Genomic DNA, 25,135 nt, shown 5'->3' on the forward strand with positions numbered 1-25,135 from the left:
ATGCTGGCACTAATGTGGTATAAAAGAAACCATATTTAAAAATTTTTTACTGCAACAGTGGGGGACACAATACAAAAGAGATTGAGGAGGGGTAGGGTAGGAATAGAGGAAATATAGAGGAATGGGGCAGAGAGATTACAAGCCACTTAGGAAATGGAATAGTGTAGATAAGATAGACAGTCAAGGTGGAAGAGAGAAGAAGCAGCTATGCCAAGGGCTAGGATATGTCTCCCAGCCAAAAGTGGGGGCTGGGCCCAAAAGCCCTGTCATGTTGTCAGTAACCACAAGGGAGGATCTTCTGCAACTTGGGAAAAGAAGAAGCCAGATCAGTAAAGGAAGTTGCTGGCCACAAGGAGGTGGAGATGGTCCTGCTCAACTCAGTCCTCCACTTGAGAATATCTGAGCATCTGTTTTTATTTATCCTGATTCTCTCGGGACTGCTGAGTGCCCCAGTGTCCCTAGACAGGGCATCCTCAACTTCCTGATGGCCCTGCTGGTCTCACTTCCTGAACAGAATCTGGCTATGGCTTGGATCCTCCTTCTTCTGCTGTTGGCAGCATGTCTGCACACTGGTGAGTGGTGGGGACTTCATTAGCAGGGACTGAACCAGAGGAGGGCACAGAGTGGCTGGGAAAAGTGGGTGTCTTGTGTCCAGTGTCTGGTAGAGGAGCCAGTCTAGTCTTTCTTTCCTAATAGTTCAACCTTCAGAGTGAGCCCAACCCAACCCTTCTCTCTTTTTGCTGTCTCTGCAGCCATAGGGACAGTCCTGCCCTGTGTCCCACCCCTCCCTTCAGATGAAGGCTCAGGATGCTCAGGGTTGTCCTTTCAATCCCTGCAGTGGCTTCAGATTCTCCCTGTCCTTCCCAGGGAATTCAGCAGGATATCAAAAAACGCAGGACTATGGTGTCAACCAACCAGAACAGCTCACTGGAATCCAAGGCGGCTCCATCGAGATCCCCTTCTCATTCTACTTCCCCTGGGAGTTGGCCAAGGATCCACAGATGAGCATAGCCTGGAGATGGAAGGTATTCTTTGGGGAAGTCATCTACAACTCCACCCTGCTTTTCCTTCATGAGCATTTTAAGGGCCGGCTCATCATGAATTGGACACAGGGTCAGACATCAGGAGTCCTCAGAATCCTGAACTTAAAGGCGAATGACCAGTCCACATACTTCAGCCGAATTTTTCTGCAAGCCACAGAAGGCATGAAGTTGTGGCAGTCTAGAGCTGGAACCAAACTCATCATTCATGGTGAGTCACCATGACTCAGGCTTTGACACCTGTGGCTTCCTTGTTCCCTAGATATCACATCAGGGTCCACAAGTCTGAGCTTCCTTTCATATTCCTTTCCCTCGGCTCTGCTCAAACATCTGCCACCAGCACCTTTCCTTGCAGTTGGGAGAAGTCTTTGCTGCCCCTATGTCTGTCATCCTCTGCTCAGACACAATCAGAGTGGACTGTTGGCTTCAGTAACCCATAGTTCACACCCTTATTTTCCCAAAACTAACTACAGTCCTGCCCACTTTAGCCAGTGACCTCAAGGTGAATATAATTATCTAGGATGGAGCCGACTCTCATGTTTCTGTGGCAGGGCTCTAGTTGGTACCTATGTGCAGCATCTTCACATAGCTCCAATGTCAGCACAGAACATATAGTAGGGGCCATTGGATGTTCTGGTGTTCTCAGGTCTAACTGTAACTGCCACATGTCACCATAGGTCCCTCATTTCACCTCATAGTTCCCCAGGACACACCTATCTTCTCTCTCCAGTCTCTTCAGTCATTAGAAAATGATTAAGAAAATGTTTCCATTTCCATGATGTGGCTGCTCTGTCTTCTGATCCCTCCAGCCCCTCTGATGCTGAAGGAACTTGAGTCACCTGGATTGGGAGCTCTGAGCCCATTGTAGTGACTTGTGTTCTTGCATAGGGACCAAGAGAATCTGGGTCCTGTGTGTTGCTGCATTGTTTCCTTCAACTTTTCTCTGTTGCTCCCCACAACCCCACTTTTTAAAATGTGAGTACTTCTTTATTTCCTGTTTTCTTTCTATCTTGTTTATTTATTTTATATCAGTTTCTCAGCATGTAGCCCTGGCTTTTCCAATACTCAGTATAGAGACTCATCTGGTCTCGAACTCACAGCAGTCTGCCTTGCCTCTGCCTCCTGATTGTGGACAGTACAGCATGTGCCACAACATCCAGAGGTGCCTCCTGACTGTCCTAAGTCAAATTATGAGAGGATGTGCACAGAGCAGTTATCTGTGTAGGCCACAGCTACCATGTTGACCTGTACTAGAGTTTGATAGCTGTTGCCTGGACTTAGAGAGAAAGGATCCATTTTATGTATGTGTCTAGTTCAGTCATTCTCTAATTCCCTAAAGGTGCAACTCTTTTATACAGTTCTTCATGTTCTGGGCACCCACATGCCTAAAAGTATATCATTGCTACTTCAAAATTTTAATTATCCTATTTTTATGAATCACAATGAAATACCTGAAATGTGTGATACCTGATATGTAATCCATGTTGGGATAATGATGCACAGGTCAAGAACCCCTGGTTTAGAATTCGCAAATAGGTAAATATTGGCAAAAATTTTCTCAGTTATGTGTGTAAAGCAAAGGAATATATTCTGCCCTGGACAGAGCTGCACACATAAAGCTAAAATTGTGTTTTTTCTTTTACACATTTTGGCATATTCAGTGTGTATGGCAGAGGTGTGTGTGTGTGTGTGTGTGTGTGTGTGTGTGTATGTGTGTGTGTGTGTGTGTCTGTGTATGTGTGTGTGTGTGTACATATATTTATGTATGTAGTGGCTACAGGAGAGCCTAAGTTCTCACCCACCCTCTTTTGCGGGACAAGCTCTCTTACTGGCTTTAAGTTTTTCATGGAGGCTAGGTTGGCAGGCCAGTGAGCCACAGGGAAAAGTCTGTCTCCAACTCCTCAGCTCTCGGATTACATCACTTGACTCTGTTGGACATGGAACTAGACACATAGACCAGGTTACCTGTCCACCCACAGGGCTCTGCCTGCCTCTGTCTCTTGGGCTATGAGCAAGGGTCATGCAGCCTTCACCATGTTCTTGATATTGATACTGGGGACCAAACTCAGGTTCTTGGGTCCAAGCAGCAAACACACTATGAACTAACCATATCTGTTAGTTATGTACTTAAGTTATATATTTAAGTGGAAACAAATCGCCAAAATTTTCTAACGTAGTTATGTGTGACCCAATGAAAATTAGTGAACACACAGCCAGGACAGTTGGGGACTGTGCATCTGAGCTTACTCTTCTGGAGTCTCAGTCTTAAGCATGTGTTCCCTTCCTTGTGTGAACTTCTAACAGCTGTTCTGCATCCCACATCCAACCGAGGAGACAAGGTGTGATACTCACCCATTCCTCACTTCATCCATGGAGGATTTTCTCACTTTTCTTCTTTCCATAGCTCTCAGTACTACCATGGCGAGCCCCTCCATCATCCCCTCTGCAGTCCCCACAGCTGGCCTGGAGAACACAAGGGGCCAGAGGAATCCATCACTGCTGAACTTGGGAGCCATGGTTGGGATGGTCATGGCCAAAGTTGTGGTCATCATCCCCCTCTATGGATGGGTGATCTTCCTGTGGTGGAAGCAAAGGTAAGTGTTCCAAGACAGGCCTCACCTGAGCTTCCCCACTGGGAGTGTTCTCAGGTGTTGGAGATGGAGAAGGGCAGGGAACAGTAAAGAGAACAGAAGGAGGGAAATTTGCCTGAACTCCTCAAGAACTGCATGGAGCCTGCTGTCCTTCCTGACCACCTGGAAATCAGAGGAGCAAATGTAGATGAACACAGCGCATGCTCCTAAGGAATTCAAGTAGCCATGCAGGAACCTCAGGGGCTGACTGTTCATCTGCTATAGAAGAAATGAGGGTAGACCAGCTTTTGCAGATAACATGTTACAGGAAGTGATATGTATAAGTGGAGACACCTCTTTGAGTTGGGCATGTGTAACTAAAATGGAAATTAATGGACACAGAAAGAGAAAGAAATGTGTATGGAGAACTTAACACTACAACAAGCAAGAGTTGGACACTAGACATCTCACCCTCCTCAGTGAAATCATGAAACACCCATTGAAGTGTCTCAGTGGAAGTGATTTTTCCACAAACAATCACATGAGCATCATCCCAGGAGCCATAGAAAGAGTTTTCAGATGCTAGGACAGCCTGATACACTAGGATCCCCGAGGCTCCCTGTGCTGGCCACCTTATATACTGGGTGAGACCAATGACTTTGCTGCCTCACAATCCAGAGAGGACAGCTCCTAAAGAAAAATGCCCAAGGTTGTCCTCCAGCAGCACATGAGTGTTCACATTTGCAAATATTCACATGTGGTTATGCTCTGTTCACAGTAAATTTTACAAAAAGATTAGGGAAGTACTCTAAATTCAAGCATATTTGCAGAACGGAAAATTTTATATGTTATGTTCCTGGAGAACACACACATACACCACACACAAACAGACAAACACACACACTTGAAAATACAATGTTCTTTTGCAAAATCCCATTACATTTTTGTATAAACAAATTATTTGTCTTCAAATTCATGGGTACTCTAAGAAATAAAAATCGGTACAAAGAGGGTTACAAAATAATTCCAGCCCTTGGGTCCAGAGAAGGGAATCAGGAGTTCAAGTCTATCTACAGTTACATAGCAAGCTGTAGGCCACTGGGCTCCAAATATCTTGTATACCCAACACAAGACCTACATGTGAACTGAGATCAAAGCTGATTTAAAGCCATTGGGACTATGAGATAAGGATAGAGATGCATAGATGGTGGAGTGTAATGGAAGTTTACAAATGAACATTTAAATGTGCATCCCACTGTTTCAGACAGGCTCTGCCCTCTGTTACTCTAAGTAGAACTGAGAGGTGGAAGAGCAGTAGCCTGAACGACCGCAGAAGTGTGACTGGGAATAAAACCCTGAGTCTGAAACTGCAGGATGCAGCAGCCTACACTGAGAGGGACAGCTAGAAAACAAGGTTTCAGGGAGGTAAGAGGGAGACACAGTGAGTGCAGAGCAGAGAAGGCAGAGATGTGTCAAGAAAGTAGAGTAGGGAAAAGGACTGAAAGGGAGACAGGATATGGTTGAGTTCACTAGTAGTCATCTGACATGCTGTGTTGTACAGAAAGTAGGCTGACTCCTGGCCTCAGGTCCTGTTGATTCTCAGACCTGTGCCTACCTGGATGTAGCAGACATGTGTGATGCCCTCATCCCCTCCTGTTGTGTGCACACAGAGAACAGCTGAGAGGCAGGAATGAGAACCAGCGTGGTTGACCCACTGACATAGTTTCTTCTCCTACAGGACAGCAGAGTAAAGCCTAAACCCTAGTAAGGTGAGTGCCTGTCATCTCAAGGGACAGAAGAGGAGCTGATGGGAAGTTCATTATGAGAAGCATGGAAGGGAGCCAGAGCGATGATTCAGTCAGAAACGCATGGCACAGGGGTAGGAGGACCTGAGTTTATGGATCAGGAGCTTGCACCCAGGGATGTGGCAAGAATTTGCAATCCCAGCCCTGGTCAAGCAAGAGACAGGCAGAGACAGATTGGCTGAACACCTAGTCTAGAACAACTGGTGAGTTTCTGGCCTGTGAAAGATTGTGTCTTTAAAAATGAGGGGGGATTGCTCAAGGTGATAAATCATGGACATAACATTTTCCAAATTGATTTTACCTGAAATATTTTAAATTACACACGAAGGAAGAAAAGTAGTATATGCCAGTGAGATAGATCAGTGGGAAATGGAGTCTGCTGCCTAGCCCAGAGTCCTGGGAATGATTTCTGGGGACCCAAATGGTACACAGAGAACACTGTCATCTGTGTCTCATGGTCGGCCACCCGATCCTGGTGACAAATAATCATTTATTCCTTACCTAACAGGCTCCCCACTGCTAGGATCTCTCATCAGGTGAGTTTACATCACACACCCTGCATCCCACAGTCTTCCATGTCTTCTCTCTGGGAGTCAGAGCTCGTGGCTGCAGGATTCTCCTGTGAAAGTCATTCTTGGATAACCCCCACTTCTGCCATGGGGGCTCGGATACCCTCTCCTTGGAACCAAGGTCCTCCTGTGTGTCTCTGGGCCTGAGAGCCTGATTGTGCTGTTCTCTGTCTGCTCATGGAGTTATTGACACTTTTAATAAATATGTTACTCCCACCAATCCATCTCAGTGTGTCTCCTGGGCCCCCATCACTCTTCCTTCCTGACACTTCTTAGAGAGTGTAGACTGTGTCTAGGGTGTAGGTCACTGGGATAGATGTAAGGGCCATGGTTTTCATTGAAACCCACAGCCTGAGAATCAGAGTTCTCCTCTTCTTTACTCTCTGGATGCTGACCTCTCATCCAGAGCCACCCCTCCCCACATGCTTCACATCAAGTGTCAGAGCATGGCTTGCTTGGGTCCCATGTTGAGCTTTCTTTACTCACAAGCCCAACTGTATGCCCTCACTTTCTCATTTCCTGCCATGTTGACATTCTGCACTCTCCATTGTCTCCTAAAATGGGAAATTTGTCCCAAGTCCAGTCTGTCCTAATATTTGATAGTCAGCAGGTCACCTTATAATAAAAATTTGTGGGTACACAGGAAACCATCCACAGTGACCCAGAAGGAATGAAACCATGCTTCTCATGACATAAGAATTTCATGGCCATGCTCGATAGAGATCTACCAACCATAGTGAGCCATAAATGAAGTAGTATGGAAACAGCTCCAGTTCTCCAATCACAAGCCTCAAATGAATATCATTCATGGGCCTTTTCTTGGTCATTTGGAAGCTGTTCCCAATGCCATGAGACAAGCTGGAGATATTTGGGGTCATGATGAGGTCCCCAAAACTGATGTGGCTAAAGTGAAGTGTCCTGGAAGAGCTGTGAGATGTCTACTGTGGTTGTGACTGCATCCTAGCCCCTGAGACTGAACTCTGCAGCTCTCCTGGGCATGGTGATATTGGGCATTTCTGATGTGTTTACACAGATGGCTGCCAAGATGCTGGTCTGTCCAGTCATCTCAAGGAGTCACATGCACGTGAAAGAAGGGGCCCTAATCCACTTGTTCAAATGGTCATGTGACTTCTCAGGTCCTTTTCCATTGCATAAGAGGGAAAATCCAGAGATAAGCCCACACCAAAGACTTACAGAGCCAACATTCTCATCTCTACATATGTGCTTAAGCTCGGGTTGTATACACTTAGGCAGACTGTGTCTCTGATCTGCCAAAAGGGAACATTATGTTCCAACTAGAGAGTAGATATTGGCTTCTGCCCTGGTGACAAGTGTTTGGAATTTATGTTCCCTAGACTGAACTGATCAGTAAGAAAAAGGAATAAAAGAAAATTAGGATTATAACATTCCTGTCATCCCAACAATTGACAGGTGGTGATGGGAATATTATCAATTTTAACATTGATTGTCAACCTGTGGGTCACCACCTTTCTAAAACTAGGAGAATGTTTTCACAGCAGTCACATTTCAGATATCCTGAATATCAGATGTTTATATTATGATCATAACTGTAGCAAAATTACCGTCATGAAATACCAATGAAATATTTCCATGATTGGAGTCACCCCAACATGAGGAAATATCAGAGCATTAGGAAGCTTGAGAACCACAGAATTAGAAGCTATTCTTGGTACTTCTTGAATTTAGGCCAGCCTGGGTTACATGAGACTTTGTCTTTAAATCAACAGCAAAGCTTAACAAAACTGAAATCAGTAAAGTGTGTAATGAAAAAAGGTTGTCACTTAGCTCCCTTTTCGTTGGAGATGGAGAACTTGAATATGATACTTAGCTTCTCTCCAGATTTATATAAAATATATCGTGAGTAGCAATACTTCAGTTTTTGTATGTTTGTTTTTGTTTTCTTCCGTTTTGGAGGAGGGGCTTTCTCTATTATATACATCTGATTGTCCTGGAACTTGCTTTGTACACAAAGTCTGGCCTCACAGTTAGAAAATCTCCTGCTGCTGCATCCTACTAAATGTACCTACATGTTAGGGTATTAACACTTTCCGGTTTTTCTTCATTTATTTGTTTTAGCTTTGGTTTATTTTAAGCTAAATATAATAACCCTGAGGAGGGGGTTGTGAGTTTCACTCTTTCTGTGACAACAAACTTGATGACATACCTATAAATGTCTTTGTCCTTGGCTATCAGCAGATGTTGGGGGAGACTGAACTGTTTCCCCAGTCCCACTCACTGGACCTTTAGAACACAGTATAGAGTCTCTTCCTCGGGACTCCCCCAGACAGGTGTGCAGGCAGGAGCTCATCTGAGGCTTGGCAGCAGATGAGGCAGATGAAGATGATGATGTCATCCTAGGGAAGAAACATGAGGTCAGTTGGCAGCAGGCAACTGTGCTATTGTAAAAGTGAAGCTTCAGCCTGAGCATCCTGTCTACACCACCAGCTGCCATCCTTCCCCCACCCTCTCTAGCTTCTCCACTCTGTCCCTGCACCAGTCTGGGGGTAACTTTGTGACCACACTCTGGATCTTTGTGTTGTCACTAGGGAAGAGAGATCAATGAGTGTGTGTGTAAGGAAGTGGTGACAAGAATGGAGAAGACAGGGACAGTTTTCATCTATGAGGTTATCTGCTGGGCCCACAGAGCCTGTAGTATGTGTTATCTGAAGGATGCCTCTGGAATTTGATTATCTACAGAGAAACAGAAAGGGTATAGCCTGTTTTCTTCCCCTGCTGTAAGATAAGTTAATTAGTTATAAAGTCAGAGAATCTGAATGCTGTGAACAACATCAGGAACTAGAGTCTCCAGAATCATAGAGCCTCATCTTACGGAGGCCTTGTTTAGTCAGGATGATGACAGGCAATATGTTGTAGCAGACTATATGTGAAAGGATTCTTGCATGATATGTGTTTGAGATCTGGTGCATGTGTGTGCAAGTCAGTTTGGGCCCATGTATGGAAGTGCAGAGGACAACCTCAGGTATGGTAATTAGCAACACCATCGAAGTTCACCATCAACTTTGTGTTTCTGTTTTTGATTGGTTGGTATTCAGTTTGATACATAGACTTTTGTAGGTTTGGCTGGGATTCCTTGGTGTATGTTGTTGGGTTTTTTTGTTTGTTTATTCTTTGATACAAATTTTCACTATGCAGACTCTGCTGTCTAAAAACTGGATATATAGACCAGGCAAGCTTCAAACTCAATGAGATCCATGGTATAAAAAACTGTGTGGATTTCTCAAGATGATCCATCATGGTCATACCATTTTATAAGTTTATGGTAAATGAAGTATTTTAAAATGCTATATTTAATGAACAACAAAACAGTGTATGGCAGTGAGATATGGAGCTCAGTAGAAATGCTGCCTAGCACAGTGACCTGGGTGTGATTCCTGGGGACTCAAATGGTACATGGAGAAAACTGACTGTGGACAATTGTCCTCTGCCTGTCAGGATCACCCACAGGCTCCTGGTGAGACATCATCTGTTAGTCCTCAGGTAACAGACCTCCTGGTGCCAGGACCTCTCATCATGGAGGTGAGTTCCTTCAAATAGTGATTGAGGGGACCCTCCCTGCATATCACCATCCTCCCTGCCTCCTGCATGGGAATGAGAGCACATGGATGCAGGATCGTGTGTGATACATCCTAGGAATCCATGTCTGCTCTGATGTCCTCTCCTTTGAATCCATGTCATCCTGTCTTTCTCTGGTCATGAGAGACTGACTGGTATTCTCTGTTGGTTTATGAATTTGTAATACTTTTTAATAAATGTGGGATAATAAACAAAACAATTCAAGGAGCCAGTTCAGAGCAATACTAAGATCAAACAAGAAAATCTCATTCTGAGAGCAGGAGAAGTTTCGAGTGTTCCCTCCTTCTCCAGTCTGCACATTCAGGTCCAAAGAGCCTGTACCACCCCCACCTCTGCCACCCTTCAGGAAGTAATAACAAGGTGACGGAATTACAGGTCTAATTTCCTGTTTCTCTATAGAGACCTTTCCAGCCCCTGTAATTTCTCTTCATGCAAATGAAGCTTTCTCTGACCCTCAGCACAAGCCAATCATGTACAGTCATCCTATAACCAATAATCATTTAGGAAATTTCATATAGCTCCTGTTACCCCCAATAAATCACAGCTCTTTCGCTGAAAACCTCTCTGAGAAGGCTGTTTCTCTACAGGACACAATTCAGAAGACATCCTGTGAGTGCACAACCCTGGAAAACCTTTGTTCCTGTCCTTCCAGCTCTGAGCTCAACTTTCCTGTATCCCTTAAACTCAGAAGAATAACCAGTCCAACAAATAAAAGTCTCACTCCAAGCAATCCTTCTCAGTATTTGTCTTGACCCTTTTCTCCCATATGTGACCTCTAAGAGAGTGGCAGACTCTGTCCAGGATACATGTCAGTAGGACAGGGGCAAGGACCATGGTCCTTTTTGAGAGTAACAGCCTGAGAATCAGGGTCCCCCTCTCCCTTATTCCCTGCACACTGCCATCTCATCCAGAAACTTGACCCCCCTCCCTCCATGCTTCACATTCAGTGACAGACAAAGGCATGTTTAAACCCCATGCTGGGCTTCCTTTCCTCAAAGGTCCAACTATACACACTAATTTTCTCATTTCCTGTCACGTTGATATTCTGGACTCTGGGTTCTTTCCTAGGACAGTTCCTTTTTTGCCATGTTCAGTCTGTCTTAACATTTGATAGTCAGCAGACCAGCTCCTAACAGAACACAGAAACTTTCCATTCTGACACATGCTTGTTAGAGTTCCTTCAAGCACACCGTGTCATAGCTACAGTGTGGTACCAATGCAACTCCAGTCCACCAATCACAAGCCTCAAATGAGTATCATTCATTGGCCTTTGCTGAGGCATTTGGAAAATGATCGCCAATCCCATGAGGCTAAATGGAGATAACTAGGGTCATGAAGAGGTCATCAAGGCTTCTTGTGGCTAAAATGAAGTGTCCTAGAGTATTTGTGTCATGTCTGCAGTAGTTATGACTGCACCCAGGCCTCCTGAGGTTAACTCAGCAGCACTCATGGGCATGGTGACCTTTGGAGCTGGGGTGGTATTTCCTCTGAGCATCCCTGATATGTTCACACAGCAGGATGCCATGATGGTGGTCTGTGTAGTCATCCAAAGTGATCAGTTCTCAGGTCAACACCACAGGCACCTGCACACAGAAAAGGGACATAAATGCAGTTGCTCAAATGGTCATGTGACTTCCAAGGTTTTTTCAACTGTTCTAATGGGAAAAACCATAGACAGTCCCATAGCAACGACTCACACAGAGCCAACATTCTCAACTTCACATAGGTGCTTACCGCTGGTTGAATACACTTAGGAAGAGTGGATCTCTGATCTGCTACAAGGGAACTTTATGGTCCAAGTGGGGAGCAGACATTGGCTTCTGCTCTGGCCAGCTTTGTTCACAGTGTGTGTTTCTTGGAATGAGCTAATCATGAAGAAAAAGTACTACAGAGACTTGGGTATGATAACAAGAAGTGACTGCAGAAGGCTAGAGCAGCTTCCAGTGACAAAAGCCTCAGGCAATAATACTCTTCCTTTAGGGTGTTACAACTCAACGAAGCAGGCAGTCTCAGAGGAACTTTGGTGAAATAACTAATGCTTTTTAGTCCTCATGGATACAATTTTATAAGTAAATTGGGGTGGGGTGGGGTCCAAAGGTAGATGCTTTCTACTGAAATGTTAAGGATGCCTCATTTGCACGTGGATGGGCTTTGTGTGTTGTCCCTTTGAGACAGAATGCCCTAGTCCTCTCCATGGGGTTTCATGGTTATATATTTCAGGACAGCAGTTGGGTCAGGAGTGTATTTAAAAACAATTTTCAGTTATGAGAATTGCTGGCCTTCATAATCCTCTCAACCTTACCTCATCTTCTGTGTGGTGGCGCAGCGCACTGCCCCACAACTACCTGCCTCCATCCTTCCAACCCCCTCTCTAGCATGTCCTTCACTCTCCACAGGCCCCAATCTGGGTGAGGTATTTTAGGGTTCCATCTGGGCTCTGGGTGTTGTCACTCTGGTAGAGAAAGCAAGAAGTATGTTTGTAGGTGGTGTGACATAGAGGGAGAAGAGGGATACTTTTCATCCAGGACATCATCTACTGTGTCAGGGCTGACAGAGCCTGCAGTATGTGTTATATGAGTGATGTTTCTGAAATGGGAGGCCTCAGAGAGAAAGATGAAGTCTTGAGCGTTTTCTTTCTGACCATTGTCTATTATGGAATAACCAACTAGGTCATAAAATCAGAGAGTCTGAATGCTGTGAATTTGTCAGGAACTGGAGTCTGAAGAGTCACTGAGCCTGGTCTGAGGGAAGCCATGTTTACTGAGGATGAAGACTGGGGAAAGTTCGTAGCCTATCTGCTGATAACAGTGCTTTGAATGATCTCTCTCTCTCTCTCTCTCTCTCTCTCTCTCTCTCTCTCTCTCTGTGTGTGTGTGTGTTACAGGTGCATGTGTGTGCAAGTAAGTGTGTGAACAAATATGTGAAGTCTGGAGCACAACCTTAGGCCTCATAATTAGGGACACCATCCAACTTAACTATCAACTTTTGGTTTTTCGGTTGGTTTCTTGGTACTTTGATATGTGCTTTTTTGTTGTTTTGATTTGGTTTCTTTTGGTTTTTTTGTTTTTGTTGTTTGTTTTAGGGGTATGAGTGTTTTCATTTTTCATTTTTGGGTTTCTTGTTTAATTTTTTGAGACATATATTTACTTTGTAGTAGTTGCTACTCTGAAACTGGATATGTAGACCAGGCTAGCTTCAAAGCCAGAGAGATGCATTTGTCTCTTCCCACATCAGGGTCCCCATGGGAATTCAGCTGAGTCCAAACCATGAAACCAGAACAGAGCTCATGATCTGTGTGTGATTAAGCAGCCAGCAGGTGGCAGCAGTGAAGCAGGGCACAAAAGGCAGCTGGGATCCTTTAGAACCCACCAGAGACTGTTGTGTAAAAATGATGCTGTCCAGTTCATGACATGGCAATTTTGTCAGGTCCTGCCACTTTCTGGGTGAGTTAACAATTGAGTCACCATTTACACAGAGACCTCAGGCAGTAAGGGAAAGGCAGATGTAATCTGGAGGTGAGAACTCTGACCAGGAGGGCATCCTCACAGACCTCACTGCTGCTATAGATATGGTGCATGTGGTAGAGTGAGTGCTTACTTTCCTGGCATGCACAGAACCAAAGGTTTTATGTCCAATAGAGGATAAAGAGACTTGATGGTGCACAAGTGTAAAATCAGCTCAAGGGAGGACCAGGCAGGAGTATCATGGTCATCCTTGCCAACATAACAAGTTCACAAACCAGCTTGGGCCACTTGAGATAAAATTGAAACACACACACACACACACACACACACACACACACACACACACACACACACACACACATGCAAAGAAACAGAAAGCTCATTCTGACAAGTACCATATCTCTAGTTCATGTCCTGACTGACCTTCCATGTTGGGTCAACGCATCTCAATGGTTCGGTGCCTCAGTGTCTCTGAGGGTACTCTGGATACAGAAGTCTGTCCATGTGTGGCTGGCGGTGAGGCCAGGAGAGATTGGGTCTGGCTCAGGTCAATGGATCTGAGGACCATGGAGACTGTGAGGATGGCAGATGTGAGAGAGGGCAGGCTGCATAGTCAGCTGCAGGGAAGCATGGACAAGGCAATCAATGCCAGGAAACCTAAGGAAATGGGAAGATGCCCCTGCACACGCCACTCAGGGGGAATGATTTCTCTTGCTCTTATACAACCACATCTTCCTGCCTTTCAGGAAGCTGATCATGGGGGAGGAGGTAGAAAGACTCCTTTGGAAATTTGAGTATCTTCAGAGTCACTGTCCAGGAAGCCCAGGGAAGCTGGAGTCTTTCAGCAGGGATCAGGCCAAGGCAGTGAGAGTCCATCAGGTCGTGGTTCTGCCTGTACTCTGTGAAAGGTCCCTGAATGGCAAGAAAAGTCCAAAGAATAGAGTGGAGAAGGGGAGGGAAATGCAAAGGGAGGGGTAGGTGGCCACTGTGCTCGGACCAGGGACTGAATGCGTTTTCCTTCCTCGTTGTGTCTGAAGTGGTTTAGAGACTGGCAACTTCATTATGTTAGATTATTAGAGATGCAGACAACCAGCCTGCTGTGAAATATAGTAAGAAACAGAATGAGGAGGGGAGGTAAGGAATGGAGAAAACACAGAAGAAAGAGAGAGAGATGACAAACCACACAGGAAATGGTAAAGAGTTGTTAAGGCAGAAGGCTGAAGTGGTAGAGAGGTGAGTGCTGCCTGTGGAGGACAAGGCCATCTTTCCCAGCCAATAATGGAGGCTGGGCTCAAGGACCGACCTTCTTTTCAGTCACCAGAGGATGTACCTTCTTCAACATGGGGAAAAAAAGAGGCCGGATCATTAAAAGAAGTTGCTGGCCACAGGAGGTAGAGATTTGGAGAGCCTGTCTCCAATTAGTTCTCCAATTAGGAAGCCTGGCTATTGGTCTCACTTTACTCTGATTCTCTCTGGACTCCTGAGCACCTCAGTGTTGCTGCACAAGGCGTCCTCTCCTACTTGTAGGCTTTCATGGTCTCATTACCTGGTGGGACTCTGGCCATGGTGAGTCACCATGGCTCAGGCTTTGACACCTTTCCTTATCCCTTACTGCCACCTCAGGCCCCACATCTCTGAGCTTCCTTTCATATTCCTTTCCCTTGGCTCTGCCCACACCTCTGCCAACAGCATCTTCCTTGTAGTTGTGACAAGTCTTTGCTGCCTCCTATGTCTGTCATCCTCTTCTCAGGCAGAACCAGACTGAACTCTAGGCTTCAGCAGCCCATAGCTCACACCCTCATTGTTCCAAAACTAACTAGCCCTGCCCACTTTCACCCATGATCTCACGCTCGATGAACGTCTCCAGGATGCAGCTGTCTTTCTTGGTCCTGTGGCAGGGTTCTAATTGGTCTGTGTATACAGCATCTCCAACCTCAGCTCAGAACATATATTATGGGCCATTGCATGTTCTGGTGTTCTCAGGTCTAAGTGTAACTGCCACATGTCGCCACAGTCCCTTGTTTTCCCTCATGGCTCCCCAAGACATGTCTATTTTCTCTCCCCAATCCTTCAGACTTAAAAAAAATGAAAATAAAGATGTCCCCATTTTTATGATGTGGCTGCTCTGTCTTCTGATTCCTCCAGCACCCCCCCATGCAGAAGGAACTTCAGTCCTCTGGATTGGGAGCCCTGAGGCCCAGCATAGTCACTGTGTGATCCTGCACATGGCCCTACAGCAGCTGGGATCTGTGTGTTGCTGTGCTGTATCTTACACCCTTGCTCTGCAGCTCCACACTGCTATTTTCAAAGTTAAGTACTTCTTTATTTCTTTTTTTCTTTCTTCCTTATGCTTTGTAATTAATTAATTAATTTATTTGTTTATTTTATGTCACAGTCTTAGCATATAGTACTGGCTGTCCTAATACTGACCATAGTCCTCTCTGGACTTGAACTCACAGCAATCTGCCTTGCCTATGCTGCCTCTATGTGGACAGTAGAGCATGTGCCACCACATTCAGAGGTGGCTCTGGACTGTACTAAAGGTAATCTATGAGAGGATGCCCACAGTGAACTCATCTGTGCAGGCTTCTGCTGCTACACTGACATGATTAAATTCAGATAGCAGCTGCTTGGATTCGGGGCAGAGAGAGAAAGCAGGTGTTTCATGTATATATATAGCTCACTGGTTCTCCACCTTCCTAATGCCACAAATCTTTTATAGAGTTTTGCATGTTATGGGGACCCATCACACGCATAAAAGTATGCCATTATTACTTCATAGCTTTAATTATCCTACTATTATGGATCACAATGTAAATATCTGATATGTGTGATTCCTGATATGCAATCCATGCAGGGGGCAGTGATGCCAAGGTTGAGAACCACTGTTCTAGAATTCCCAAAAAGGTAAATGTTGGGGAAATTACCCTTAGTGATGTTTGTAAAGCAAGGGAATATATTCTGCCCTGGACTGAGCCATACATATGTAGCTAAATTGTATATTTTCTTTTACACAATTTGGTGCATTCCATATGTGTGAATATTTGGTTCTGTTAACTCAGAGGGGTGTGTGTGTGTGTGTGTGTGTGTGTGTGTAAGTTTCTGTGTCTGTCTCTGTATGTGCATCTGAGTTAAGTCTATGTCTGTCTTTGTGTCTCTGTATGTATCTGTGTGCATCTCTGTGTATGTCTGTGTATAAGTCTCTGTGTAGTTGTGTTTGTATGTCTGGGTGTCTGTCTCTGGGTACATGTGTGTGTTTTTGTGTATATGTGTGTGTGTTTGTTTGTATATATATGCATGTTTGTGGGTTTGTAAGTATATGTATGTGTGTGTGTGTGCACATATGTTCATTTACATGAGGCAGGTGGAGGAAATTCTAAAGTGTCACACACATTATTTTGGGACAGGCTGCTTATTGGCTTGAAGTTTCCCATGGAGACTAGGTTGGAAGGCTAGAGATGCAGGGAGAAGCCTGTCTCCACCTCCTCAGTACTAGGATTACAGTTGGAAACCATCCATACTGACCCATGGTTGATAAAGATCTACCAACAACATTGAGCCATAGCTGCAGTGTTGCACAGCTGTAACTCCAGTCCATCAATCACAAGTTTCAACTGAGTGTCATTCATGGGCCTTTGCTGAGGCATTTGGGAAAATGATCCCAATCCAATGAGACTAGTTCAAGATAATTGGGTTCATGGAGAGGTCACCAGAACTCCCTGTGACTAAAGTGAGGTGTCCTGGAGAAGCTCTGAGATGTCTGCAAGGTTTGTGACTGCATTCAATCCTTCTGAGTTTGAACTCAGAAGCTCTCATGAACACGGTTATCTTAGGAGCTGGGGTGGTGTTTCCTCTGAGTATCCCTGATGTGTTCCCACAGCAGGATGCCATGATGGTGATCTGTGTAGTTATCCAAATTGGTCCATTCTCAGCCTAACACCACAGGCAGCTGCACAGAAAGGGGGCCTTAATGAAGTTGCTCAACTGGTCATTTTCCATTGTTCAAATGGGAAAAACCATAGACAGGCCCACAGCAATAATTCACACAGAGCCAACATACTCAACATCACATAGGTGCTTACCGCTGATTGAATGCACTTAGGGAGAGTGGATCTGTGATCTGCTACAAGGGAACTTTATGGTCCAAGTGGGGAGCAGATGTTGGCTTCTGCCATGACTACACTTGTTTACAATGGATGTTTCTGGCCTGAGAGAAACAGTAGGAAAAAGTACTAGAGGAACTTGGGCATGAGAACAGGATGTGGCTGCAGTAGGCTGGAGCAGATTTAAGTGACAAAATCTTCCGGAGAGAATGTTCTTCCCTTAGGGTGTTACAGTTCAGCAAAACAGGAAGCTTCAGAGGAACTTTGATGAACTTACTTGTGCTCTTTATTCCTTATGGATACAATCTTATAAATATATTGGGGTAGGGTGGGGTCTAAAGGCAGTTGCTTTCTATTGGCTTTGTCTGAGATGTTAGGGATGTCTCCTTTGTGGAGGGACCTTGGACCTTCTTAACTGATTGTCACAGTCCTGTCCATGGAGTATCATGGTCACAAGTTTCAGAACAGGAATCTGGTCAGGAGTTGATTTAAACACACACCATTTTCACATATGAGAATTGCTGGGGTTTCTTAATCCTCTCATCCTTACCAGGTTTTCTCTGTGGCGGCACAGTTCACTGACCCCAATTATTTCCAGCTGGTCTCTTGGGATTGAAGATCATTTTCTCAATGCCTTGGCAATAGCCCATGAATGATACTCATTTGAGACTTGTGATTGGCGGACTGGATCTGCTCCACACTGCATCTATGGCACACTGTCCTTGTTGGATATCTATCAATCATGACCATGTACCACTTCTGGGTACAACAAAAGCCTGATTTCTCTCTTACTTGGTCAGTCTTCATGGTTTCCTGTGTCCCCACAAGCTTTCTGTTAGAAGCTGACCAGCTGACTACCAAATATGAAGACAGACTGGACATGGGACAGAAGTCTTTTCCTAAGAAAGATCAAAGGGTTCAGAATATCAACATGGCAGGAAATGAGGAATTGGGTGCATTTGGTTGGCTTGTGAGAAAAGGATCTCCAACATGGGAGTCAAGCAAGCCAAAGTCTGTCATCTGATGTATAGCACAGAAAGATCAGTGCTGTGGAGGAGATGGCCATGGCCAGGGAGTAAGGGAGAGGGGAACCAGGATTCTCAGGCAATAGTTATCAATGTGGACATCTTTCCCCCATGACCTGCATCTTGGACACATTGTGCAACTCTCTAAGAGGTGTCATGTGGGGCAAGGGGCAGGAGTTCAGTATACACTGAGGCGGAAGGCTGGGAGTAAGACATTTATTGAAAGTGTCAATAATTCCATGAGCACAGAGATAGCAGCACAGTCAGGCTCTCAGGACCAGAGACACACAGGATGGTCTGAGTTCCAAGGAGAAGGTATCAGAACCCACATGGCAGAATAGGGGTTATCTACTTATATCTACCCAATAATGTAATGTTTCACAGCACAATTCTGTAGTCATGAGTTCTGATTCCCAGAGAGGAGACATAGAAGAGGGTGTTATTCAGGATGTTGTTGCCAATAACTATTTTTGCTGTAAACTTAACTCTCTGGTGAGAGATCCTGGCACTAACAGGTCTATTAGTTTGGGACTAAGAGATGATGTCTCACCAGAAGCCAGTGGGTTACCCTGAGAGGCAGAGGACAACCGTTCAGAGTCAGTTTTCTCCTTGTGTTAATTGGGTCCCCAGGAATCACACTCAGGTCATTGGGCTAGGCAACAGGCTCCTTTCCCACTGAGATATCTCATTGGCACACAATATTTTTTGCTGATAAATATGTAATTTAAAATACTTCACTTCAAATAAATTTAGAAAATATTGTCTGTGATTTATCACCATCAGCAATCCCTGTCATTTTTAAAGACATGCTCTATGATTGGACTGGAACTCACCAATTGTTCTAGACTAGATGGACAGCCAAGTCATGACTCTGCCTGTCTCTTGCTTGACTAGGGCTGGGATTACAATTTCCTGTCTCATCCACGACTTATAATATGCAAGCTCCAAATCCATCAAACTCAGGCCCTCCTACACCTGTCCTACGCATTTTTGACTCAATCATCTCTTTGGCTCCCTTGCATATCTCTCATAATAAACCTTCCAACAACCCCTTAGCTGCCTATTGGGGTGATAGATGCTCACATGACTGGGGGTTAGGCTTTACTCTGCTGTCCTGTAGGAGAAGAAACAGTGTCAGTGTGTCAGCCATGCTGGTTCTCAGTCCTGCCTGTCAGCTGTTCTCTGAGTTCAGACAATATTAGGGGACCAAGACAGCAAAGAGCTCTGCTGCAGCCAGGCAGGGACAGTTCTGAGAATCAGTAGGATCTGAGGACAGTAGTCAGCTAACCTGTACAACACAGCAAGTCAGAGGAATGACTACTAATGTACTGACCCATGTTCTGTCTCCATTTTCTTCCTTCCCCTGCTCTGATTTCCTGACAGACTCAGTCAGACTTCTGCTGTCTCTCAGGATGCAGTTCTCCCACACCTCTACTTACCTTATTGGATGGCTGTGCCTGTCTGATGCACATTTAAATATTTATTTGTAAACTTCCATTACACTCTACCATCTATGAATCTTTTTTCTTATCCCATAGTCTTCCAGATCCCATGACTTTAAACCTTCTCTGACCTTAGTCCTCGCTTGCATCTTCTGTTGTGTATACAAGGTCTTTGGAGCCCAGTGGCCTACAGGTATGTAACTGCTGATGCCTTGGACTCCTGATGCTCCTCTCTGCCCTTCTGATGTGCTGGAATTATGGCATCTATCACTGTGTCCCCACTTTTGTTTCTTAGAATACTCTTTTTTTTAATTGTTAAAAAGCTCAATTTATTTTCATATTAAAATTGCCAGCTATTCTCATTTTAGGCTTTATGGATATGAGAGTCCTATTGTAACAGCTATTGACTACAGTTTCCACAGAGTCATAGTAAAAACATGGAAGGGAAGACACTTTCATATTTCCTGAGAGAATTGAGCAGAGTACAGGACTGCAGAACTGCAGGATTGCACAGCATGTTTTGGACTATGACTAACATATTTATCTTCTATTTATGCCCAGACGTTTAGCTCCCAGTCACGAAAAGATGCTGCAAGTAGAGAAGAGGACATGCTGGAGCAGCTAGAGAGGTACAGTGGAAAGCAATATGGCAAGGAAATTGAATGCCCATAAAGGAAATAAGCAGTACAAAATGAAGTCATACCATTTCTGATAAGAGTCCTTTCTGGTGTCATTGAGAAGTTCCTGCTGAAGTTGTTTGAATTATGGACCTGCATGCTGGGTTGGAGTTCAGCAGTATGCATGCTTCATATGTTCAAGGACCCCATGCACAGAAGTAGAAATGCATACTTTTAACCTTATCTCAAAACTTGCTGTGTGGATAATATTGCACAGCCAGAAAAATAATGGTTACCAAGCCATTCACTTGAATAATTGTAGAAAAGTATCTAAATATTTCAGGAGTTCTGTTGTGTTTAATTTATCTGTGAGCCTAATTATTTTACAATATGTTTTTCAGATTGAAACGTGACTTTCTGTAGCTAAAGGTTAAAACAGAATGTCAAATAGAAGAATTAAAACAGCCTCAGATGACCTTGGGTAGTACAAGTTGGGTAAGTGAGTTGTATTCTGAATACCATTTTTCTTTTTCAAGTAGGGCTGTATAGTAATATTTCAGGCACCATGAGAAATATCTCAAGACCAACAGCAGGCATATTAACTCTGCAAACATATGTGCAAAACTCCAGTGAACACAAATGAAAGAATGAATAAATTTCACAATTTCGAAATGATACTTTTTACAAATTAGATTTAGCTAATCATTTGTGTGTATTGTCACATGACTGTGACAATGGAAGAGAGACAACAACTTATGGAATTTGGTTCTTTCCTCATACTGTCTGTGTTCCTGGGAATGAGCTCTGATCAATAGGGAGGCTTGGTGTCAACCACCTAAACCTATGAAGCTATCTTGTCTGTCTGAAATATACATACATATACATATCTTTTGTTGAATCTCTAATAATTTTTTTATTAACTTGAGTATTTCTTATATACATATTAGAAGACAAGTCATTTAGTTTTACAAAAGTGCTGTTAGATTTTGAAAATAAGTTACAATGTTTCTGTAGTGTTTTTATGTTGTAAGGAGGTAAGGTACAAAATTTTCCATTCTACACATATTCTTACGTTTATAGCATTTCCTTAGAATTTTAAAATTTTACTTTGGACAGTAAATTTCCACATGTATATATTTGCATATGTGCATACACATGTGGATGATGGAGGAAAACCTTGGGCATTGTCCTTTAGGAGGTGTCCTCTCTAGATTGTGAGGCAGGTCAGTCATTTGTCTCACCCAGTAGGTAAGGCTGGCAGCACAGGGAGTCACAGGGATCCTAGTGTCTCTGCCTGTTCAAGCATCTGACAACTTGTTATGTAGCTCCTGGGATGATACCCATGTCCCTGTTTATGGGACAAGCACTTCAACTGAGCTACAACCTCACTGGCCATTTGGTAATTTTGCTCAGGCGTGTTAGTTTTCTAACGTCCAACTCTTTTGCATCTTGTATATTTTAGGTTCTTCTTATACATTTCTTTCTGTTTGTGGGTCTCTTACACACCATGCCCTTAATTTCCATTTTAATCTCACATCCCCTACTTTAAGATAAGAGGAGTCTCTCCTTTTATAGATATTATTTCCTCTGAGAGGTTGTTCCTGAATGCTAGTCTACCCTCAGATCTTCAAAAGCTCTTTCCAGATGAGCAGTCAGCCCCTCAGTTCCTCCCTCCATTCCTTAGGAGCAGGCTCTGTGTTCATCTGCATTTCTCCTCTAATTTCCAGCAGGCTTGATGGATGCAGTCATTGTCAAGTTCAGGCACATTTTCCTCCTGTTCACTTTACTATTAACTGCACAAGCCCGCCCTTCTCCATCTCCCAGTGCTGAGAATACGCCCAGTGGGGAAGCTCAGGTGAGGACTGTCCTAGAACACTTAACTTTGCTTCCACCACAGGCAGATCATCCATCTGTAAACCAGGGTTGTGAGCACAGCTGTGGCCATGACTATCATTGCTATGGCTCCCAGGTTCAACAGTGAAGGAATCCTCTGGCCCTCTGTGTCCTCCTGACCAGCTGTGGAGATTGCAGAAGAGATTATGGAGAGGCTCTTCATGGTAGTGCTGAGTGCTGTGGAGAGATGAGAAGTGAGCAGACCCTCCCTGAATGAGGGAGGGATGGGTGAGTGTCCCATCTTGTCTCCTCTGTGGGATATGCGATGGGGAAAAGTTGTTAGAAGTTCACCCTATAAGGGAACACCCTTTCAGAAGAAGTGGGAAGGAGAATGGGATATGGTGTTTATGGACTGGAAACTAGGAAATGGGATAACACTTGAAATGTAAATTTGAAAATTAAAAAAAAAATAAGTTCACACAGGGAATGGAACAGATGCTTAAGGCTGGGCCTCTAGGAGAGTAAGCTCAAATGCTCAGTTCCAACTGTCCTGGTTGTGTGTCCAGAAATTTTCATTTGTCACAGATAACTAAACCAGACTAATATAATGATAATTTTTAATTACATGTATGTAACATGCAAATATGATTAGTTCATGGAGTTTGCCGCTTGGCCCTTAAATCCAGAATTTGATCTTGAGTATCCATATGAAGAGCCCATAAAATCTTTAATCTTAGCTCAAGAGGCAGAGGCAGACAGATTTTTGTGAGCTGTCCAGCAGCTTGGTCTATGTGTCTAGTTCCACATCAAACAGATCTGAGTGTGTTTCGACAGGCTTTCTGGGAGAGACTAATAGGCTATCAAATGTTAAGAGAGACTGGATATGGGAAAAAAGATCTGTCTTAGGAGAGAACCACGAGTTCAGAATATCAACATGGCAGGAAAGAGAAAGTGAGTGTATATAGTTAAACATGTGAGGAAAGGAAGCCCAATGTGGATTTGAGCAAGCCACGATCTGTCACTGGATCTGAAGCATGAAGGGATCAGGGCTCTGGGTGATATATTGTCCATGGAAGAAGGGAGAGTGGAACCCTGATTCTCGATCCGTGATTCTCAATTTGGATCATTTTTCTTGCCCCTCTCCCACTGATTGTATTCCAGAAACAGTTTGCAAGTCACTTAGAGGTCTCCTATGGGAGAAGTGGGTCAAGAGAAACTGTGTGATAGATTGTTTGACCTAAAACTTATTTGTTGGCCTGGTTCTTCTGACCTCAACATATCCAGGCAAGTGTCAGGGCTGAAATGAAAGGGACAAACCTTATCTGTGTTGGTGGGTTGACAAGATCTCTTCTAGATTGAATCCTGTGGAGAAAAAGGGTTTTCTGAGTGATTATCAGTTAAACATCTGTCTTTTGGTGTGGTAACAAGGTCTATATGAAACTTCTTGAGTGATTATTGGTTATAGGATGACTGTGCATTATTGGCTTGTGCTGAGGTTCTGAGAAACCTTCAATTGCATGAAGAGGAATTCCTTGATGGACATGTGTCTATGGAGAGAGGGGAAGGAAGAGCTGTAATTCAGCCATCTTGTTATTACTTTCTCAAGGGTGCCAGAGGTGGGGGTGGTACAGGCTTCTTGGACCTGAACATGCAGACTGGAGCAAGCAGGACACAGTCCTAACTTCTGCTGGTCCCAGAATAAAACTTTCTGGTTTGAACTTGTCTTGATCTCAGTACTACTCTGAATTGGCTCAAGTTGATTGATTTATCATCTCACATATATTAAAAAATATTATAAATTCACAAACCAACAGAGAACAGTAGTCAGGCTCTTCTGACTAGAGACAGACAGGATGACATCCCTTCTAAAGAGAAGACATCAGAGCTGACATGGATTCTTAGGATGTGTCACACACAATCCTGCATCTACATACTCTTATTCCTATACAGGAGGCAGGGAGGGTGGTGATATGCAGGGGTTGTGCCCTCAATCACTACTTTGAAGTAACTCACCTACCTGGTGAGAGATTCTGGCACCAGGAGGTCTGTTCTCTGAGGACAAACAGATGATGTCTCACCAGGGGTCTGTGATCCTGAGAGGGAGAGGAAAATTGTCCACAGTCAGTTTTCTCTGTGTACCATTTGGGTCACCAGGAATCACACCCAGGTCACTGTGCTAGGCAGCAGGCTCCTTTTCCACTGAGATTTCTCACTGTTATACACTGTTCATTAATATATCATTTTAAAATACTTCATTTAACATAAATTTATAAAAGGTTATGACCATAATTGATCATCTTGAGAAATCCACATAGTTATTTATACCATGACTCTCATGGGTTTGGACTTCACCAATTAGGCTAGACTAGCTACATGGTCAGCCCCATGACTCTCCCTGCCTCTTGCTCATGCAGGGCTGGGATAACAAATTCCTGTCATATCCCTGACTTATAGTGTGGCTGCTCTAGGTCAACATCAGGCCCTGTTGCCCATTTACATCTCTCTAGCTGAATCATCTCTCTGGCTCCCTTGCATGCCTCTCATAATAAACTTCCCCAAAGGATCCTCAACCTGCCTTTTGGGATGACAGATGCTCATCTGACAGTTATTTAGGCTGTGGTTTCGCCAAGCTTGTTCTTACAGTTGTTATATAATCAAGGATGATCTGGAACTCCTACAAATCCTACCAACTGGGCCTCCCATCAGTAGTGAGTACAGGTGTGTACCATTCTCCTTTGTTGAATGTGGACAAAGAACCTCATTTTCTGTCCAAGACAGGCAAGAAAGCACTCTACCAGATGAACATTTTTGGGTCAGTGAAGTCTGTACAAATGCGCTCATGGCCATGAGCACTCACCTCCAGATTCATTTGCCTTACCTTGACTGTCTGAGGTCTGTGTGTAGAAGGTCAAATGATAACTAACCCACCAAAGAAAGGGGCTGGACCTGACAGGACTGCCATAAGTCAGCTGCTGGACACCAGGATTTTAATACAGCAGCCTCTGGTGGGGTCCAAGGATGCAAACTACGCCCTGTGCTCAGTTGCACTGCT

General features: G+C 44.2%; 1 protein-coding gene across 8 annotated transcripts; it reads left to right on the forward strand.

Annotated features, from left to right (window-relative positions):
• The first annotated feature begins 305 nt into the window (after window positions 1–305).
• Window positions 306–6,204, forward strand: Pilrb2l4 (paired immunoglobin like type 2 receptor beta 2 like 4). Of its 8 annotated transcripts, none has more exons than XM_063271737.1 (6): window positions 312–572; window positions 839–1,251; window positions 1,929–2,015; window positions 3,445–3,634; window positions 5,349–5,379; window positions 5,924–6,204. In XM_063271737.1, exons 1-5 carry the CDS (start codon window positions 559–561, stop codon window positions 5,359–5,361), a joined length of 717 nt encoding a protein of 238 aa, XP_063127807.1. In that variant the 5' UTR covers window positions 312–558; the 3' UTR covers window positions 5,362–5,379; window positions 5,924–6,204. The 8 variants fall into 8 exon arrangements, 7 of the variants coding, with proteins under 7 accessions (XP_063127809.1, XP_063127807.1, XP_063127806.1 ...); XM_063271736.1 differs by having other exon boundaries at window positions 316–572; window positions 877–1,251; XM_039089985.2 differs by having other exon boundaries at window positions 318–572; window positions 868–1,251.
• The last annotated feature ends 18,931 nt before the right edge of the window (window positions 6,205–25,135 follow it).

This window comes from Rattus norvegicus, chromosome 12 (genome assembly GCF_036323735.1).
Source record: "Rattus norvegicus strain BN/NHsdMcwi chromosome 12, GRCr8, whole genome shotgun sequence".
Lineage (NCBI taxonomy): Eukaryota > Metazoa > Chordata > Mammalia > Rodentia > Muridae > Rattus > Rattus norvegicus.

Excerpts from the sequence above, each read along its gene's own strand:
- Pilrb2l4 (XM_039089985.2), top strand. The coding sequence starts at position 485 with ATGGCCCTGCTGGTCTCACTTCCTGAACAGAATCTGGCTATGGCTTGG. Across the intron at positions 1,252-1,928 it reads AACCAAACTCATCATTCATG|GGACCAAGAGAATCTGGGTC; the intron begins GTGAGTCACCAT and ends GTTCTTGCATAG. Across the intron at positions 2,016-3,444 it reads ACAACCCCACTTTTTAAAAT|CTCTCAGTACTACCATGGCG; the intron begins GTGAGTACTTCT and ends TTCTTTCCATAG.